This window comes from Garra rufa, chromosome 7, assembly GCF_049309525.1.
Source record: "Garra rufa chromosome 7, GarRuf1.0, whole genome shotgun sequence".
Taxonomy (NCBI): Eukaryota; Metazoa; Chordata; class Actinopteri; order Cypriniformes; family Cyprinidae; genus Garra; species Garra rufa.
Window position 1 is genome coordinate 9,456,928 of NC_133367.1, and position 18,213 is coordinate 9,475,140.

At 30.7% G+C, this 18,213-nt stretch overlaps 1 protein-coding gene across 2 annotated transcripts in view; it reads left to right on the forward strand.

Moving 5' to 3' along the window:
• Positions 1–8,053: 8,053 nt before the first annotated feature.
• Positions 8,054–18,213, forward strand: part of capzb (capping actin protein of muscle Z-line subunit beta) — a 34,417-nt gene continuing 24,257 nt past the window's right edge. For both annotated transcript variants that reach the window (XM_073844044.1, XM_073844045.1), the window contains exon 1: positions 8,054–8,231. In XM_073844044.1, coding sequence (XP_073700145.1) covers positions 8,229–8,231 — 3 coding nt within the window. In that variant the 5' untranslated portion in view covers positions 8,054–8,228. The remainder of the gene's footprint in view (positions 8,232–18,213) is intronic.

Genomic DNA, 18,213 nt, shown 5'->3' on the forward strand with positions numbered 1-18,213 from the left:
ACGCCGGCTTTGAATCAAATGATTCATGATACGCAAAGTTTCAATCTGAATCTAAAATAATTTGCGATGCGTGATCCGACTAGAGCTCTTTGAAACGGTGAATAATTTTGCAATGCAACTGTTTAACTTTCGAAAAGCTCCGTTTCATCCATTACTCTACGTACTTTTTCAAATCATAACCAGTGATGTCTCTTTTGATCTGGTTTTTGCTGGTGAATCGTTTGAGCTGAATGACTGTAGTCACGAGTTTGAAAGAATCGGAGCGGTTCCAGCTTAAATGACTCACTCAGTTGTCTTCAGCCATGTTTACACAACACTGTCAGCACCACTGGTTCAGCTCACTAGTTTTATGACATCAACTGAAGAAATAAGTCAAAAAAGCATGATGGTTACAAATAAAATCTCCACATTTCCAACACAAATCTAGGAACATATTGAGGAGAGGTAAGCGGTTTACTGCTAACTAGTGCAACACTTCATTAATATGACGAGCTGCAGCTTTAAATACATGTTAGATGTTCACATTGTGCATTATGATGGAGTTTGTAGCTTAATTCAGTATATTTGGAATAGTTTGAGCTGCAGTTCAGTTGCAGACAGTTCAATAGGAAATCAGCTGAAAGCATCCATTGAAGTCAATCTTATATTTACCAGTATACTGTAATAAATGATTGTTGTATCTGATTGTATTAGTCTATATAACTATACACTCAGCTAAGACGATTGTAACAGGACTTTCAGTGTCTCTCCAAACCCAAAACTCAGAGCGTAAGAGCTTCAAGATTGCAGTTTGGCAGAACGCGAGTCTAAACACACACACACACACACACACACACACACACACACACACACACACACACACACACAGCCCTGAGGGTGAAACCGCTCTCTAATCCTTCATTTCTCCATCCGTCCAGCTCATATTATCAGTCTGACATCTTTTTTCACTTCTCGTCTTTTTAGCTCGAGATGTTTTACGATTCAATCTCGTCCAGGACAGAGAAGTTAAATCAAACGCATTAAAAACACGTGTGGGTCTGACCCCGACCGCGAACACAGCGAGGCCCGAAAAACAGGCCGTGTGAACTTCGCGAGCTGCACAGAAAAACAAAGGGCCCAGAATTCATAATGCACCGCATTCTTAGCATTGTCACATTGTTCGCCGCAACTGGAGGGAGCTCTGTCGCCCCCTTGAGCGCTGCGGTTTACTGCAAGAGCGCACGCTAAGTATGCGAAGGGCTCAAGCCGAGCTGAAGTGGCTGAGTTTGTTTGTGTGAGCTGCGGCGGTTTGACTGACACCAGCATTCATCACACAGAAACAAGATAAAACCCCATGTCATCAGACATCAGCTTTACAGAGTTACTGAACAGAGGAGTGGAATGAAGCGGCTCAGGGTTTTAATTACAGCAGACGTGCCCCGACCGATCCAAACGGCCCTGGATTAATCACTCGATACCGTTTTACTGGAAAATATTCGTCTTCATAACCATCTCAAATGACACACTGCAAAAAAAGGCTTGTCCTACTTAGTGTTTTTGTCTTGTTTCTAGTCAAAATATCTTAGAATTCTTAAATTTAGATGCATTTGCTAGATAAGCTAAATGACGCAAGATATTTAATTTATATTCAATTTTGCTTAAAACAAGAGTGTTTTACTCACCCCACTGGCAGATAATTTTACTTGTTTTAAGAAAAACGCACTTAATTTAGTTTTTCACGCCTGGAAACAAGACTAAATATCTCGCATCATTTTGCTTATCTAGTAAAAGCTTCCCAATTTAAGATTTTTTTGATATTTTGACTAGAAACAAGACAAAAATAGTAAGTAGAATTTATTTGTGAAAAAAAGTTTAAAATCCTGTTTTATTTATTGTTTATTTTTTCTAAAAAAAGTATTTATTTGTCGAAAAATTAAATAATTTCCTGTTTTATATATTGTTTTTTTTTCTCAAAAAGTATTTATTTGTAAAAAAAAATTAAATAATTTCCTGTTTTGTTTGTTTTTTTTTCTCAAAAAGTATTTATTTGTAAATAAGTAAATAATTTCATTTTATTTGTTGTTTATTTTTTCCATAAAAAAAGTATTTATTTGTGAAAAAAGTAAATAATTTCCTGTTTTATTTATTGTTTATTTAAAAAAAGTATTTATTTGTGAAAAAAGTAAATCATTTTCGGTTTTATTTATTGTTTATTTAAAAAAAAATATTTGTGAAAAAAGTAAACAATTTCCTGTTTGATTTATTGTTTATTTTTTTGTCAAAAAATATTTATTTGTGAAAAAGTAAATAATTTCCTGTTTGATTTATTGTTGTTTATTTTTTCCATAAAAAAATATTTATTTGTGAAAAAAGTAAATAATTTACTGTTTGATTTATTGTTTTTTTTTCTCAATAAATATTTATTTGTGAAAAAGTAAATAATTTACTGTTTGATTTATTGTTTTTTTTCTCAATAAATATTTATTTGTGAAAAAGTAAATAATTTACTGTTTGATTTATTGTTTTTTTTTCTCAATAAATATTTATTTGTGAAAAAAGTAAATAATTTACTGTTGTTTTTTTTCACAAAAATATTTATTTTTGAAAAAAGTAAATAATTTACTGTTTTATTTATTTGTTTATTTTTTTCTAAAAAAGGTATTTATTTGTGAAAAAAGTAAATAATTTCCTGTTTTATTTATTGTTTGTTTTTTTCAAAAAGTATTTATTTGTAAAAAAGTAAATAATTTCCTGTTTTATTTATTGTTTTTTTTTTCAAAAAGTATTTATTTGTAAAAAAGTAAATAATTTACTGTTTTATTTATTGTTTGTTTTTTCTTTAAAAAAAGTATTTATTTGTGAAAGAAGTAAATAATTTACTGTTTTATTTACTGTTTTTTTTTTTCAGAAAAAAATATTTGTGAAAAAATAAATAATTTCCTTTTATATTTTTTGTTTATTTTTTTCCATAAAAAAGTATATATTTGTGAAAAAAGTAAATAATTTCTGTTTTATTTATTGTTTATTTTAAAAAATTGTATTTATTTGTGAAAAAAGTAAATAATTTCCTGTTTGATTTGTTTATTTTTTCTCAAAAAAAGCATTTATTTGACGAAAAAGATGACATTATGGACAAAATCTGGATTTTATGTAGTGGTTTTAATGAATAAGATGGTATCTATAAGTGTTTATATTAGTAAATTAGTTGATATAATCATGAATATATCAATAAATGACCACATTCATATGTATTTGCACCTCCAGTAGTGTCAAACTAAACTCACAGCAAACTTTTCTGCTGTTATTGATGTAGTTTATGGAAAAAAACAATGGTTTATAACGTGTTTCGCAAAATGACACAAGATATTTAGTCTACTAAAAACTAAATTAAGTCAATTTGTCTTAAAACAAGTAAAATATACTTAAAACAAGAGTATTTTACTCACCCCACTGGCAGATAATTTTACTTGTTTTAAGATAAAGCGCACTTAATTTAGTTTTTCCCCCTGGAAACAAGACTTAATATCTCGCGTCATTTTGCTTATCTAGTAAAAGCATCTCAATTTAAGAATTTTTAGATATTTTGACTAGAAACAAGACAGAAATACTAAGTAAGACAAGCCTTTTTTGCAGTGCAGGTTGTGTGTTGAGGAGTTTATATGATTTATATCACTTATCTGAGGATTATATTAATACTAACACACTGAATCACATTAGTTCTGATGGGCGAATATTGTTTTTCAAGTTATATTAGTTGAAAAATCATCAGTTTACTGAAGCACAGGTTATTAACGGGGACATTATGGCCAACCTTCAATATATTGAAACAGTTAATAAAAAAGGTAAATTATTTATTGTACTATTTCTTGCTTATTTCATCTACAAAATAATGCATTTATTTATAAAAAGGGTTATGAATTTTTAATGAACAATATATGAAGCTAATAGTGATTAAACGTTAATAAAAATGAATGAAATGTAAACAATTCTTTGTTTTACTGTTTGTTTTTCTCAAAAATCATCTATTTATGAAAAATGGTTATGAAATTTGACAATATAAGAAACTTAACTTATTCTATAAACCTTTAGTCAATATTAATGTAAATAATTGTTTTATTGTTTTTTTCTTCTTAAAATCGTGTATTTATTTGTGAAAAAGTCAATAATTTACTTTTTTATTGTTTATTTTATCTAAAAAAATTAATAGATTAAATTTAAAAAAATATTTTTTCTTAAAAGTCATGTATTTATTTATGAAAAAGGTTGTAAAATTTGACAATATGAAGCTAATAAATACATTTAAATACATTTTTTAATGCATTTTTTCCCTAATAAATAATGCATTTATGTAAAAAATATGGAGTTAATAACTAATTTATATTATATTAATACTAACACACGTAATCACATTAGTTCTGATGGGCGAATATTGTTTTTAAAGTTATATTAGTTGAAAAATCATCAGTTTACAGGTTATTAACAGTAACATTACGTCCAAGAGCTGGATTTATGTAGTATTTTATAGTTTTTCTGAGGGTTTTAGTGAATAAGATAGTATCTATAAGTGTTTATATTAGTAAATAAATTGATATAATCATGAATATATCAATAAATCACCCCATTCATATTTATTTGCACCTCCAGTAGTGTCAAACTAAACTCACAGCAAACTTTTCTACTGTTATTGATGTAGTTTATGGAAAAAACGATCGTTTATAACGTGTTTCGCGGACTGTTACCCGTTTAAACCGCTCTGTCAGCGGGAAACCGCTCCAACTGACGCCCGCCATCATCCGCCATCGCGCCTCTCCGGCGATATCGCGAGAGTTCAGAATCCTGGTTTGTTTGTAGCGGAGAGTTCGACAGATCTCGCGAGAATATAGAGCGGCAGTCTGACAGGGTTCTCAGATCATCTGTTGCTCCTGATAAAACTGTTTTTATAAACTATGAAGCGTTAATAGTACACGCTGACAAGTTAATAACTTGGATTTTAATTTAGTTGTCACTGTTACAAGCCATTATAACGCTTATATATTGATATATAATCGTCTTTATGTGTTCATTTGATGCGTGTTATTATTATTTAAGAACCTCCAGTAGTTCAGGATTCCTCCAGACACAGACAAATAACAATAAAAACGTATTTATTCATGAAAATAACTATGAATTTTGACAATATATTAAGCTAAACGTGATTGAAACAGTTAAGAAATAATGTAAATGATTTATTGTATTATTTATTGCTTATTTTATCAAAAAATTAAAAAGGATATGAATTTTGACAATATATGAAGCTAATAGTGACTAAACGTTAATTTAAATAAGTTAAATGTAAATAATGAATTGTTTTATTGATTTTTCCCTTTAAGTCATGTATTTTTTTGTGAAAGAAAATCAATAATTTATAATTTATAAACAATAATTTGTTTATTTTATCTAAAAAATAGATTGATAATTGGTTTATTTATTCAAAAATGTTATGAATTTTGATAATATATGAAGCAAATAAATTAAATTTAAATATATAATGGTTTATATTGTTTATATTTCCCCCGAAATAATGCAATTATTAATGAAAAAGATTATGAATTTAGACAATATATGAAGCTTATAGTGACTAAAAGTTAATAAAACAAATAAAATGTAAGTAAGTTACTGTTTTATTTATTGTTTATTTTATCTAAAAGTAATGCATTGACAATACATGAGACTAATGCTGATTGAAGGTTAATAAAATAAATAAAATGTAAATAATTTATGTTTTTCTCAAAAATTATGTATTTATTTGTATTTTTTTGGCAAAAAGTTAATAAAGACTAAAAGTTAATAAAATAAATAAAATGTAAATAATTTACTGTTTTAGTTATTGTTTATTTTATATAAACAATTGAATTTAGACAATATATGAAGCTAATAGTGACTAAAAGTTAACAGAAGAAATGAAATGTAAATAATGAATCATTTTATATTTTTATTTTTTTTACAAAAGCCATGTTTTTATTTGTAAAAAAAAAAAGTCATGATTTTTGAAAATAGCTTTTTATTTTATCTCAAATTTAATGCATTTGTTTATGAATAAGGTTATAAATTTGGACAAAATATGAGACTAATAGAGATTAAAGTTAATAAAGATTATTTGAATATAAATAATTTACTGTTTTATTTATTGTTTATTTTATCTAAAAAATAATGCATGTATTTATGAAAAAGGTAATGAATTTAGACAATAAGCTAATAGTGACTAACAATTAATACAATAAATAAAATGCTAATAATGTCCTGTTTTATTTATTGTTTATTTTGTCTACATTGTCTTTTAATAAGGTCATACATTTTTTACAATATATGAAGCTAAAAGTGACTAAAAGTTAACAGAATAAATTAAATGTAATTTTTTTTCTACAAAAGTCATGTATTTATTTATGAAAAAGGTTGTAAATTTGGACAATACATGAAGCTAATAAATAAATTTAAATAATGAATTGTTTTTATTGTTTTTTTTCCCCTAAAAATGCATTTATTTATAATTAGGGTAATACATTTTGACAATATATGAAGTGATTAAAAGTAAGTGATTAAAAGTTAATAAAATAAAGTAATTTACCGTTTTATTTATTATTTTTATTTAAAAATTCATGCATTTATTCATGAAAAAATGTGAATTTTGACAGTATATGAAGATAATAGTGAATAAAAGTTAGTACAATAAATAAAATGTAAATTATTAATTGTTTTATCTATTTTTTTCCCAAAAATCATGTATTAATTTACAGAAAAAAAGATATGAATTTTGACAACATATGAAGCTAATAGTGACTAAACTTTAATAAAAATTAATAGACTGTTTTATTTATTGTTTATTGTATCTCAAAAATGTATTTATTTATGAAAAATAAATAAATTTATTTCATTTATTTATAAAAAATTAATTTTGACAAAACATGAGACTAATAATGATTAAAAGTTAATAGATCAAATAAAATATTTGTTTTATTTATTGTTTATTTTGTCTATTTTGTCTTTTAATAAGGTTATAAATTTTGACAATATATGAAGCTAAAAGTGACTAAAAGTTAACAGAATAAATTAAATGTAAATATTTTTTTTACAAAAGCCATGTATTTATTTATAAAAAAGTAGTGAATTTTGACAGTAATTGTTTAATTTGTCTCAAAAATAATGCATTATTTATGAAAAAGGTTGTGAATTTTGACAATAGACGAAGCTAATAGTGACTAAAAGTCAATAAAATAAAATGTAAATAATCATTTTATCTAAAAAATAATGCATTTATTTATGAAAAAGGTTATGAATTAAAACAAAGCTAATAGTGATCAAAAGTTAATAAAATAAAAAAATGTCATTTATTGATTGTATTATAATTATCATTATTTATTATAAAAGTATTTATTTGTGAAAAAAGTAAACAATTTCCTTTTATTTATTGTTTCTTTTCTCCATAGAAAATGTATTTGTGAAAAAGCAAATTATTTAATGTTTTATTTTTTTTCTCAAAAAAAGTATTTATTTGTGAAAAAAGTTAATAATTTTCTTTAATTTATCTATTTTTATTTTTTACTAAAAAAAAACGTATTTATTCATGAGACTAATGGTAAAGAAAAATAAATAACATTTATTTATTGTTTATTTTTAATAAAATATGCATTTATTTATGAAAAAGTTTTTTTTTATTATATTTTATAATATAATTTTTATTATAATATTATAATTATTAATTATAATTATTATATTTTTTTAATATTATATTGTGTAATGCTTTTTTTAATGATGTTTCATTTAAATCATAGTTAAATACAGTGCAAAAAGAAGGGAAGGGAAAAATGAAGCAGGTTGTCCAGTTCAGAATATGTGAAATAAAGAAGAAGAGCAGCCATAAACAATAAAGACTCTCTTCTGTCGCCCTCTAGCGCTCGCCCCGCGCTCCGCCTCTCCGCTTCCGCCACGCCCCTGTTCTTCTATATTTGGCCATGCCTTACTAAAGCCCCTGTGATTGGCCCGCGCGGCATCGGTGCGGAGTGACCCGGATATGCAAGCGGCCGCTGCGCGTCGCGCCCCTCCCCCGCAGGATCCCGGATGAGGAAGAAGTGCAGCGCTGTCAGGGCTGGGTTCCGTCAGAGAGTCGAAGCCGAACCGCGTCCAGACGCTCACAAACACAGCCGCACAGCGAACCGAACCCTCCGCCGCCGCAGCCTTCAGCCCCGCAGAGACCGCGACCGAGCGCCGCAGACATGGTAAGAGCCGCCGCCGACGACGCGCTTTGAGCCGATGCCCGTTTTAGGAAGAGACGCGCAGCGCCTCCCAGAATCCGAGCCGAACACTAGCCCACTATTATAGCCCTACACCACAGTACACCCCGAAAACACACCCCAACTCGAACACCCTGGGCTTTAGTGAGCTTCTGTTATTGTACAGTCGAGGCGTTGAGTTTAGCGATAGTCTGAGATCAGCTCAGTGTTTGTCTCTCTTCAGGGGTTTGCTGTTCGCTGGATTCATGTTTGTTAGTGTTTGAAGGATGTATTATTAGACTTTGGGGATCTTACGTTTACTTTTAGGGTTATTGTGTGTCGTTTAGAGTCGTTTCATGGGCCAGAATTTGATGTTTTACTGTTTATATGTCTGTCTTATATTTGTAGTATATATAAATATGGGTTTAATGTTTGTTGGTGTGGTGTTTGAGGGTTTTTTGAAAGTAATGTGATGTTTATCATTATAATCCTCTTCATTCCACTTTGCGTCAGTTATAAACTATGACAATACTGTGGAAATAAGTGTTTTAATGTCACATTTATTAAGGTTAATTGTCCGTCAGTCCTCTAATTTGAGTGTTTATAGTTGGTTTGAGGGTTTAAGTATTGATTATTTAGGGTTTGGGCCTTTTATATTATGGTGTTTATTTACAAGGCTTGTTTAAATCAGTTTTTAGTGTTTGGTTTGAATATTTGTTTGGTTTAACATTGGTTTTTTTTCTAACATTTGAGTTAGTTTAGTGTTTGAATGTTTTAGTTTTAGACTTTTGGGTTTGGGGACTTTAATAGTTTGAGGGTTTAAGTATTTGCCATTTAGGGTTTGGGCCTTTTATGTTATGGTGTTTATTTACAAAAAACATCTAAACAACTTTAGTGTCTGATTTGAATATTTATTTGGTTTAACATTGGGTTTTCTTGGATTTAGTATTTGAGTTAGTTTAGTGTTTGAGTGTTTTAGACTTTTGGGGTTTGATTTTAACATTTTGGGGCCATTATTTCAGGGTTTAGTGTTTATATCCGATGTTTGTGTTTGTTCTAAACTCGATGACAGTATTCTGGAAAATAAGTGTTTATTTCAGCAGTTTTATGTCACATTTATTTCGTTTAATTATCAGTCAGTCCTCTTATGTGAGTGTTTATCATCGGTTTGAGGGGTTAAGCATTGACTATTTAGGGTTTGGGCCTTTTATATTATGGTGTTTATTTTCAAAGGTTGTTTAGATCAGTTTTTAGTCTTTGGTTTGAATAAGCGTTTGGTTTAACATTGGTTTTTCTTGGGTTTAGCATGTGAGGTAGTTTAGTGTTTGAATCTTTTAGACTTTTTGGGGTTTGACTTTTAATGTTTTAGGGCCAGTATTTCAGGGTTTAGTGTTTAAATGTTTTAGTATTAGACTTTGGGGGTCTTGAGTTTATTTTTAGGATTGTTGTCAGTCGTTTAGAGTCGTTTCATGGGCCAGAATTTGATGTTTTAGTGTTTATATGTCTTATTTATATAGTATATATAAATATGAGATAGTGTTTGATAGCATGGTGTTTGAGGGTTTTTTGATGGTAATAAAACACTATGTGATGTATATCTTCATAATCATCCCGATTCCACTTTGCGTCAGTTATAAACTATGACAATAATGTGGAATTAAGTGTTTTAATGTCACATTTATTTCGTTTAATTGTCAGTCAGTCCTCTAATTTGAGTGTTTATAGTTAGTTTGAGGGTTTAAGTTTTGACTGTTTAGGGTTTGGGCCTTTTATATTATGGTGTTTATTTACAAGGCTTGTTAAGAAGGGTTTTTAGTGTTTGGTTTGAATATTTCTTTGGGTTTTCTTATGTTTAGTATTTGAGTTAGTTTAGTGTTTGAATGTTTTAGACTTTCGGGTTTGGGAACTTTAATATTTTAGGGCCAGTATTTCAGGGTTTAGTGTTTGATGGCTGGAGTATTTGCTGTTGGGTTTTCTTGGGTTTAGTGTATAAATGTTTTAGTATTAAACTTTGGGGACCTTAAGTTTGTTTTTAGGGTTGTTGTGTGTCGTTTAGACTTGTTTCATGGGCCAGAATTTGAGGTTTTACTGTTTATATGTCTTATTTATATTTATGTTATCTATAAATATGAGTTTAATGGAGTTTGAGTTTTTTTAATAGTAATAAAACACTATGTGATGTTTATCATCATCGTCATGATCATCTTCATTCCACTTTGCATCAGCTATAAACTATGACAGTACTGTGGAAATAATGTTTTTAATGTCACATTTTGTTAAATTGTCAGTATTGTTAGTCAGTTCTCTAATTTGAGTGTTTATAGTTGGTTTGAGGGTGTTGTACATTTAGGGTTTGGGTCTTTCATATTATGATGTTTATTTTCAAAGGTTGTTTAGAAGGTTTTTAGTCTTTGGTTTGAGTATTTGTTTGGTTTAACATTGGGGGTTTTTTGGATTTAGTATTTGAGTTAGTTTAGTGTTTGAATGTTTTAGACTTGGGCTTTGACTTGAACATTTTGGGGCTAGTATTTCAGGGTTTAGTGTTTATATCTGATGTTTGTGTTGTTCTAAACTCAATGACAGGATTGTGGAAAATGTTTATTTCTGCATTTTTATGTCACATTTCTATTTAATTGTCACTCTAATTTGAGTGTTTATAGTTGGTTCGAGGGTTTAAGTATTGATTATTTAGGGTTTGGGTCTTTTATATTATGGTGTTTCTTTTCAAAGTTGTTTAGATGATGGTTTTTAGCGTTTGGTTTAATATTTGGTTTCTTGGGTTTAGGGTTTAAAGTTTTTAGTCTTTTCGACTTTTGGGGATTTAATATTTTGGTGCCATTATTTCAGGGTTTATTGTTTATATATCTAGAGTCCAGTGTTTGATTGGTTGAGTATTTGGTGTTGGGTTTTCTTGAGTTTAGTATTAATGGCAGTTTAGTGTTTGGGTTTTGTTGTTTTTGGTTTAGGTGTTTTAGGAGTGTTATTTTGGGGGTTTGATAATTAATTTTAGTGTTTAAGAGGTTTGTCAGTAATAATAGACTGAAATGTACAGTATTCAAAACATTTCACCAAAGTTGTCCTAAAACCAAAACAATACTTGTCTTAGGACAACTTTGATTTAAATGTTTTGATCCACGTCAAATGTTGACTATACCATCATTACCATGTTCATCTGGCCAATGAACAGAAGTGTGTCAGTTTTAAAACTCTACTGACAATATTATATATAGCTGTTTGGTGTTTGTTTTTGGTGTCAGTATTAGAATGGTTAGTATAGTATCTGATGTTCGAGTTGAGCTGTTAGATGGGTTTTAGACTTCGGGTTTAAGTGTTTTGCTGGTTTAATGTTGGGTTTACCTGGATTTAGTGTTTGAGGTAGTTTACTGTTTGATTATTTTAGTATTAGACCTTTTGAAGCTTGGGACTGTACTATTTTTATGGAGTTTTCAATTTCAGGAGTTGAGGGTTTTGTGTTGATTCATCTGTTTTTAGTGTTTGTTTTGGCTTTCTTGGGTTTAGTATTTATGGTGATTTAGTGTTTGGGGTATATTGTTTTTTGTTTAAGGGTTTGCTGTTTTAGTTTGTTTCGTTAGAATTGTTGGTGTTTGGGTGAAATGTTTGGGGTTTATTTTTATTTGAGAGTATATAGTATATGTATCTGATGTTTGACTAACTTTGAGATGGGTTTTAGTGTTTGAATCGAGTTTTTTGTTGCTTTAATGATTTTGTTAAATATTGGTTTGTGTTTGATGGTTCTAGTCAGTAATAGATCAAGATTAACAATGTGTTAGAAACTGCTGATAATATTGTATATGTGAAGTGTTCATTTAGTTTCTAATAGTATTATGTGTCATTAAATTGTAAATGCTAATATCAGTATTTAATTAGCAAGCAATCATCTATTCATTAAAACTAATTCTAGTTTCAGGGTCTGAGCTGGTTTAAGTGTGGTACTTTAGAGTTTCCGGGGTCTTAATATTATGGTGTTAATTTAATTGTTGTTAGGTTTTGGAGTCAATATTTGAGTATTCACACTGATGTTTGAGTTTAACTGACAGAAGCTTTTAGTGTTTGGGTTAAGTATTTGATTGGTTTAATTTTGTGTTTTTAGATTTTGGAGGTTACAAATATTTTCCAAAATCGGTATTTGAGGGTTCATTGTTTATCAGTCTGATGTTAGAGATTCAATTCCAAATGGCTTTTAGTATTTAATAGGTTGAGTATTTGGTTGGACTTACTGTCTGGGTTTTTTGTGTTTGCTATAGATTTTTGCTGTTTTTGGGTGTTCTGGATGTTTTTATTGGAGTGTTAGTGTTTGGGGGTCTAAGTTGCTATTTTAAGGTTGCTATTTTTTAGTATTAGACTTGGGGTTTAATATTTTGGTGTTTATATTCTGGGTCAATATTTAAGGGTTTAGTATTTATGTTGTTTTTTTTTGTTGTTGGTTTAAATATTAGCTGTTTTAGGGGTGCTTTGGGTGTTTTATTGGGGGTGTTAGTGTTGAAGAGTTAATATTTATGTTTGAATTAAACTATCAAAGTGAAATTAGTGTTTGATGGGTTCAGTATTTGTTTGGTTTCATGTTTAGTATTGGAACTAATTTAGTTTTTTTATTTTAGGTGTTTTGGATGTTTTGTTGTGGGAAGTTAGTGTTTGAAGGCTTTGTTTTGTCTCAAGATGCACACCAGTAATGTATTTTAAGGCATGTTTATAAAAATTACTTAAATGTCTTAATTGAACTATGGTCTAATCCTGGTTTAGACTAAGCCCTGTCTATGAAACCAGGCCTTGGTGTTTGGGAGTTTAATATATTGGGGTTTAAATAATGGATTAGTATTTGAGTGTTTAGTATTTTAAGTGTCAGAGTTTGCCGGATTAAGTATTTGTTTGGGTTTTCTTGAATTTATTATTTGAGGTAGTTTAGTGTGTTTGAAGGTTTATGTTTCTGGTTTAGGTGTTTGATGGTTTAAGGTGGTGTTTAAGGGGTTTAACGTTTGCTGGTTTAGTGTTTGAGGATTTTAGTATTAGACAGTTAGGGTTCAAGTTTAATATTTTGGTGTTTATATTCTGTGCAGATATTATTTTAGAGTTTAGTAAGTGTTTGGGTTTCCTTGAATTTAGTATTTGGGGTTAATGTTGCTTTTGGTTTAGGGGTGCATTGGGTGTTTTATTGGGGGTGTTAGTGTTGGAGGGTTTTAGATGGTATTTTGGGGTCTGTCAGTTTAATATTTTGGGGTTTATTTTATGGAACGGTATTTAAGGGTTTAGTTTTGTTTGTGTTTCCTTGAATTTAGTATTTGGGATTGTTGTTTTTGGTTTAGGTATTTGCTGTTTTAGGGGTGTTTTGTTGGAGATGTTAGTGCTGGAGGGGTTTAGATGGTATCATGGCTGTTTACTATTGGTTGGCTTAGTGTTTGAGGGGTTTTAGTATTAGTCTTTTGGGGTCTGAGAGTTTGATATTTTGGGGGTTATTTTATGAGACAGTATTTAAGGGTTTAGTAATTACAGTGTTTGATGGGTTCAGTATTTGTTTGGGTTCCCTTGAATTTGATATTTGGGGTTTATGTTGTTTTTGGTTTAGGTATTTGCTGTTTTAGGGGTGCTTTATTGGGGATGTTAGTGTTGAACGGTTTTAGATGGTATTTTGGCTGTTTACTCTTGGTTAGTTTAGTGTTTGAGGGTTTTTTAGGGTTTAAGTTTAATATGTTGGTGTTTATTTTCTGAGTCAACTTTTGAAGGTTTAGTATTTATTAGGGCCGGGACTCGATTAAAAAAATTAATCTAATTAATCAGAGGCTTTGTAATTAATTAATCGAAATTAATCGCATTTTAATCGCATATAAATATTTGACCTGAGAACAGTGAGAAGTGAGTTTTTTCATATGGATTTTTAGTTACCATTGAATAATGACTGAATACATAAACTGAAGCAACAAAATATTGTTTATTTTTGTTCAACCAAGTCCAACAGACCAGTGCAATATTGTCATTAACTGTAGCAATAGGATACAGCGTTTCCCATAACGAAAACATTTATTTCAGTTAAAAAATAAATCCAAAACTCTCTATTTTAGCATTTTGAACAATAGGGCTTTACAATCTTTTGCTTTTTTTTTTAAATAAATTATTGTGTTTTAATTTTTCTCATAATCAAATGAAAGCATAAACATTTATTTATTTTTAATCAAATGAAAAATAAACCTTTTTAATTTTTGGCAAACAAACAGAGGTTTTCTGTTAAAATCAATACATAATAATAATCATAGTATTTTTTTCTACAATTAAGTGGTTAATCTTGTTGTTATATTAATTTTTTAATATATATAATGTTTTTTGTCTATTTAAATAGGAATATTGCTGTTTCATGTTAAACCGTACTTTTATTTTGACAGGTTGCCGTGTGTAAAGTATGATATGATGCTAGTTTTCTCAAATGAAACGTTAAAAGTGACACTGACAGTAGCTTTGGAGATTGAGATCTGTTCATGTGAGATGCAAATGCCAAAAATTAACGGGAGCATCACGCGTGCAGTATAAAAAAACGCGTCTCTGCCATTCTAACATACAGAGGCAAACAGTGCAGGATTCATATTAAAACGGTCTTTTTGCATTTCAGTTTTCAGACACTAGTCCATATGGCGATTTGAATTAAGTGACAGACCAACTTTTGATTTATCAATCCAAAAATCGACGAATTTACGTGGCATTCCGCGCTATAGTAAATTCGGTTTTTATGAATGGAGTCCGCGATCCAGTCCGTTTTCTTGGAGGAGACATTAAAACGCGCCCCCCTGAGATGATGGTACGGGAAACACTGGGATATTTAGAAATATACTAGCCTTCATTTCAGAAATTCAGGTACCCTATAGGTAGGTAGACCTTCTGTAAAAGCATTGAGGTGATACTTGAGGCTCGATGTCCTGCGGTGATATGCGCATTCTGTTAGTTGGTGCTCCAGTATAATCGGTCCGCCGCTGAAACTCATCCAGTGAGAAACGTTCCGCGGTGCAAAATTAAGTGCGATTAAAATGCGTTAAAAAAAATTAACGCGTTATTTTTGTGTAATTAATCTAAATTAACGCGTTAAAGTCCCGGCCCTAGTTTTTATGTTTGAGTTTAGTATTTGATGGTTCAGTATTTGTTTTGGTTTTCTTAAATTTAGTTTTGGGGGTTTATGTTGTTTTTGGTTTAGGTATTTGCTGTTGTAGGGGTGCTTTGGGTGTTTTGTCGGATATGTTAGTGTTGGAGGGTTTAAGATGGTTTTGGGTGTTTCGTTGGTCTGTTGGTTTTAGATGGTATTTTGGCTGTTTATTATTGGTTGGTTTAGTGTTTGAGGGTATTAGTATTAGTCTTGGGGTCTGAGAGTTTACTATTTTGGGGATTATTATTTTACGGAGCAGTATTTAAGGGTTTAGTTTTGTTTGTTTCCTTGAATTTAGTATTTGGGATTGTTGTTTTTGGTTTAGGTATTTGCTGTTTTAGGGGAGCATTGGGTGCTTTATTGGGGATGTTAGTGTTGGAGGGGTTTAGATGGTATTATGTAGGGGTGGGACGATACAGGTAACTCACGATTCAATTCTGTGGCGATATGTGGCCCACGATATCGATAATATCGCGATTCACGATATCTACGATATTCAATATATTGGAAGAAATTTCATCAACGATATATCACGATATATGTGACTGAAAAAGAAAAAAATACCCATAATAAGGAAATCTTATGCATTTATTAATGCCAACATTTCCAACACTGTGCAAAGAAATATGCATTTGCATAATAACTCACTGCCTCCTGGTCTTAAATGTAAACACTGTACAGCTAGACAGATAAAAGTGCCTGAACATTAAAAAACAACATGAACATTAACTAACATGTGTAAACCATGATACTGAAACGTCAGTAGTAAGTTACTGTAAAGTGCTTTATGTTAACCTGGACAGTGGTCTCATCAATGCATATTCTTCTTGAGGAACACTAACGCCTGTTTCACACACACTCCGTCTGCAGTGTGTATGCAGTCCGTGTGCGTTACGTATGCGATGCAGAAGCAGCACGGACTCGTTTTGCTTTCACACAGGACACGTTTGCAGTCCGTTCCTGATCCGCGGCTGTTTACCACAAACACACCATTTATCCGTTATTTTGATTTCAAATACAAACGTGCTTTTTCAGCATTGTGATACTCTTTTATCACAGTACACTAATACAATTCTAGATATATTCACGTTTAAACTCAACGTATAATAAACAACGTATTATTAAATGCACTTGCACAGCAACCGCGTGCAGTGTGAACGCTCTAATCCGTTAACATGGGTGCGGAAAAAAAATACTCAACGCATAAGCACTGCAGACGGAGTATGTGTGAAACAGGCGTAACTGATCAGCATGCTCAACTAGCGGGTGCGTCTTTGATTTGTTTTTCGTTATCTTCCGCCATTCTTCTCACTTCTCTTTTTTTCTGCGCTTCTTCTCTGATGTTGTAAGATAACTTGTGTTCTTCACTGGCCGCTGCTTCCGCCACTTTACGCCTATTTACTCGAACAGCGCCCCCCGCAAACAGAATGGTAGATATTGGGTAGTGACAGTGACACTGACGACGGGTAAATTAATCATTTGTGTTGTAATAAAATATCGATATTGGCCGTTAGTGTATCGATTATTTATTGCGACAGAGGGCACAACAATATATTGCAATATCGATTTTTTTTCCCACCCCTAGTATTATGGCTGTTTACCATTGGTTGGCTTAGTGTTTGAGGGGTTTTAGTATTAGTCTTTTGGGGTCTGAGAGTTTGATATTTTGGGGGTTATTTTATGAGACAGTATTTAAGGGTTTAGTAATTATAGTGTTTGATGGGTTCAGTATTTGTTTGGGTTTCCTTGAATTTGATATTTGGGGTTTATGTTGTTTTTGGTTTAGGTATTTGCTGTTTTAGGGGTGCTTTATTGGGGATGTTAGTGTTGAACGGTTTTAGATGGTATTTTGGCTGTTTACTCTTGGTTAGTTTAGTGTTTGAGGGGTTTTTAGGGTTTAAGTTTAATATGTTGGTGTTTATTTTCTGAGTCAACTTTTGAAGGTTTAGTATTTATGTTTGAGTTTAGTATTTGATTGGTTCAGTATTTGTTTTGGTTTTCTTAAATTTAGTTTTGGGGGTTTATGTTGTTTTTGGTTTAGGTATTTGCTGTTGTAGGGGTGCTTTGGGTGTTTTGTCGGATATGTTAGTGTTGGAGGGTTTTAGATGGTTTTGGGGGTTTCGTTGGTCTGTTGGTTTTAGATGGTATTTTGGCTGTTTATTATTGGTTGGTTTAGTGTTTGAGGGCATTAGTATTAGTCTTGGGGTCTGAGAGTTTAATATTTTGGGGATTATTTTATGGGACAGTATTTAAGGGTTTAGTTTTTATGTTTGAGTTTAACTGTCAGATTTTAGTGTTTGAGTTCAGTATTTGTTTGGGTTTCCTTGAATTTAGTATTTTGTGTTTGTTGTTTTTATCTTAGGTATTTGCTGTTTTAGGGGTGCATTGGGTGCTTTATTGGGGATGTTAGTGTTGGAGGGTTTTTATTGTTTACTGCTGGTTGGCTTAGTGTTTGAAGGTTTTAGTATTAGACTTTTGGGATTTAGGTTAAATATTTTGGTGGGTAAATATTTTTTTGTGTCAGTGTTTTAAGGGGTTATTATTTATGTTTGAGTTTAGTGTTTGATGGGTTCAGTATTTGTTTTCTTGAATTTAGTATTTGGAGTTTGTTGATTTTTGGTTTAGGTATTTGCTGTTTTAGTGGTGCTTTGGGTGTTTTGTTGGCTGTTTACTATTGGTTGGTTTAGCGTTTGAGGGTTTTAGTATTAGTCTCGTGGGGTCTAAGAGCTCAATATTTTGGGGGTTATTTTATGAGACAGTATTTAAGGGTTCAGTATTTATGTTTGAGTTTAACTGTTAGTGTTTGATGGGTTTAGTATTTGTTTGGGTTTCTGTGAATTCAGTATT